The 3,484-nt window shown below is 49.8% G+C and overlaps 1 protein-coding gene across 1 annotated transcript in view; it reads left to right on the plus strand.

Annotated features, from left to right (window-relative positions):
* The first annotated feature begins 288 nt into the window (after positions 1-288).
* The window catches only part of LOC112965295 (D-beta-hydroxybutyrate dehydrogenase, mitochondrial-like), an 87,950-nt gene continuing 84,754 nt past the window's right edge, over positions 289-3,484 (plus strand). Inside the window, exon 1 of the mRNA XM_026064147.1 lies at positions 289-388. Coding sequence (XP_025919932.1) covers positions 289-388 — 100 coding nt within the window. The remainder of the gene's footprint in view (positions 389-3,484) is intronic.

Raw genomic sequence — 3,484 nt, forward strand, 5'->3', positions numbered from 1 at the left:
TATAGAGCAAGCAGTTGTAAAAAAATGCCTTTCATGCTTTAAAAGGCTACTGAGCATAGTAAGATTGTTTGGAAGCGTTTAACATTATAATCAGTGGAAAAATTTAATGGACTATAATTGGAAGATGATAAAAAAGTATATGCCCTCCAGGTGTAAGAAATCTCAACTGTGTGAAATTTCCAACACTCGTGTTTCCTTTTTTTTGCCTGGCTGTAACGGGTAACCATCTTACGCAAACGGCAGAGAGCTCATTCAGCTTTCACCAAAATCTGGGAAAAACGTAGCCGAATGCTGCGGCAGACCGACAAACCAAACTCCACCGACTTCCGCGAGAATCAAAGCAGAGACAACCCTGGAAACACCGTCAGGAAGCAGAACGGCACCACTAGTAAAACACGTTACCACCAGAAGCACAGTTTGAATATCCCGAGGGGAAATTTTAGCACGAGTTTTTTTTGTTAGAGGTTCGCGCATACGCCAGAAACGCATCAGCTGCTGGTTAAGCCCAAGTGTACCCACAGACACCTGTTAGCAGTTTCAGCGTATGCCACTTGCCAAGACTTCTGCTTTCAGGTTTTGCCGAGTAAAACAGTAAAACCAGAATGAATTTATGAATTTGAACAAGTATACGCCAAATGCTCAAGATCCTTAAATGGAGCTGCTTCAGAGCAGTAACTGTATTTAAGTGTCAAACCCGAGTGTGGTCAGAGAGGAGGTGAGAGACAGAGGCTCTCTTCCCCCCTTGGCTTTTCTTTCTCCTTTTACCATACCTTGCTGAAGTCGCATGCTACCAATGACAGATTTGTGCTAATGTCATCTCTTGGGCAACACCTTAAGCTGTATGAACTGGAGTTGTCCTAGAACTGCACTTTAAACACAGATTACATACACCAGCTGATGTCAAAAAGAATAGTTTTGCACATACTGTCCCACCTATTTCAATACAAAACCTGGGGTCAGAGGTGGGGCTGAGGCGGCAATGTGAAGGTCATAATTATCGCTAATTAATGTGGCGAGAAGTTTGCTCTCAGGTGCTTCACAGCAAGAGTTGAGGTTGGCAAGATAACAAATATTCGCGGCACACGACAGCGGCAGTGCGAGTCCTCTGAAGGCTGAATTACGCTTTTGCTCCCTGGTGCTGAAGCAATAGTTGTGAAATAAAACACTTGGCAAGAAACTTGCTCATTACCTATTTTCATGCTGATTATTCAGGATTAGCCATTGGGATCCTCAGATTTCAGGGAAATATAAATAACCATCCACTGTGAACACTCACGATTGATGAAGGTGATGAGAAAAACGTCACCTGGAAGCTAATTGGTGCGCCAAGGTAGCAAAGCAAGTCCCCGAGCAATGGGATCTTCCAGACCTGGCTTCAGGCGGGGCTGTGCCAAGGGGATGCTCCGATGGCTCATAACCCAGCCTCGGCGACAGCACCGACACGGCCTCTCCTCCGCACACAAACCATTACTCTGAGACTCTCCATTAAATATGGTTCAATGGCCACTACAGCTGAAGGACAGACCGACACACACAAATGCACAGAGTGACTGGATAAGCCTCATTTCCTTAGGATCACATAAAAAAATGCAAAAACGAGGAATGCCACTCTGAGCTTCTGCACAAAAGCAAGGCAGGATTATGGCAGAATGAGCTAAAATCTTCCGATGAAAGTTTTTCTCTTCTAAAAAGCGCAGCTTCACCTTGATCAAGAACATTCATAAAAAGTGTCTGAAGCAGGAGAAGAAAGTTTTGCTTCAGTGTTTTCAAAAGGACAGATACTGCCTTTCCCCCAAATTCAGACCATGTTTTTACTTGGTTTACTTCAGACTAATTGCTTTGCAGAGCAAAAAATGTAATTCCATGCAGAACAAAGACTTTCCACCAACCTGAAACAAACTAACCCCCCCAAAATACTAAAAATAAAAAAAGAAAAGCCAGCAAGCCAAAAGGCAACCCACAGTTCTCAAAGCTTTAACTGGAACGAGCGGCAGTGACAGACCCCGCTCCTTCCCCAGGCGGTCACCGGCCCCGCTGGTGCCCCCGGCCGCGCGGCAAAGCAGCAGCCTGTCGCGGGAGAGCAATGCATGAAAGTGCCACGCCGGGAAGAAACAAGCAGTCCAAAGGGCCATTTTGCGAACCGTAACGTAAATTGAGAGCAAAGGGAAAAAGCTCCCAAAGCAATTCTCCAGCTCCAGCGACAGCACCCTCCATGCAACAAGACGCCCATCCACCACGCAGGCAGTGACAGGGGGCCGCCAGCTCCCCGTGGCCATCAACACGGGCTGTCGCATGGGGAGGGGGAGCCCAAGTTTCTGCCATCGTCCTAAGCAGCAACATTTAAAGTTTTACAGTCCAATAAAGGCTCTAGCAATAAACAGACTAGGAACAGTGTCTCAGCGTCATCTGAGTACACAGTGCACCTGTGTATAGTACACATCAATGGGCCACGGAGATCCACCTTATCACAAGCACTAGTGCTGCTCCCTCATTTTCCAATTGCTAAAGCCTATAAAAAGGAAACTAGAGGGCAAGACTATCATAAGAGCTCACTGCCGGCCTCTGGTCCCTCGCAAGTCGGTGGGAATTTTGTCCTTAGCTGCAGTGACAGCGGGGTTGGTTTAATGCCGAGCATTTGGGGGGGAAAAAAAAAATCCATTGTTTCTTTATGTTAACACAAGGCTGGTGTGTAACAAAGAGGAAGACAGGCAGCCTGCGTGCTAGCGGCTGGTTTGTACGAAATTCTCAGTGTCTGATCAATGCCGAGGGTCTGAGCCACGCCGAGGGGGGGAAAAAAACAAAACCCCAAACCCCACAACTCGGTTTTGGTCTAAGTCGCAACCGTAATTCGAGCGAGCCAGTTACTATGCAGCCCATTTTCTTTAGCTACGGGGATCGGAGGCTAACGAGCACAGAAAGATGAATGGATTACAGGCATTTCTAACCCGTCACACGCAAAGACACACAAAAGCAGCGCTTCGCCGGCGCATCCGCGAGCGCTGCCCTAAAGCCGGCGCCTGTCGCTGCGGGCATCTGCCTCCTGAGCCGAAACCGAGGAGGGGGCACGACATTCACGCAAAGTTGGGAGCAACTTCCCGGGGAAAACAGGCGACCGAAAAGCAAAACGCCTAAAAACGAACAACAACGAAAAAAAAGGGCATTGTCCCTAAAAAAATAAAAAATAAAAAACCACCTTGCCCGCCGTTCAAGCTAAACTCACCTACACCCACCCTTAAGAAATTCCTGGCGAGCAGAGGAGAGGAGAGGAGAGGAGGGCACCCGCCCGGCGCGGCCCCCGCGCCCGGGGCCGCCCCCACGGAGCCCCGCGGAATGGAACGGGACGGGACGGGACCGGGAGGGGGGGAGCCAAACCTGGGGCCGCCCGCTCCGGCGGCGGCGCTCGGCGCTCCCCGCGCTGCGCTGCGCTGCGCTCTGCGCTGCGGAGCGGTGCGGAGCGGCCGCGCCTCCCCGCGCCCGGGGCCGC

Source organism: Apteryx rowi, unplaced genomic scaffold, assembly GCF_003343035.1.
Source record: "Apteryx rowi isolate R43461 unplaced genomic scaffold, aptRow1 scaffold_21, whole genome shotgun sequence".
Taxonomy (NCBI): Eukaryota; Metazoa; Chordata; class Aves; order Apterygiformes; family Apterygidae; genus Apteryx; species Apteryx rowi.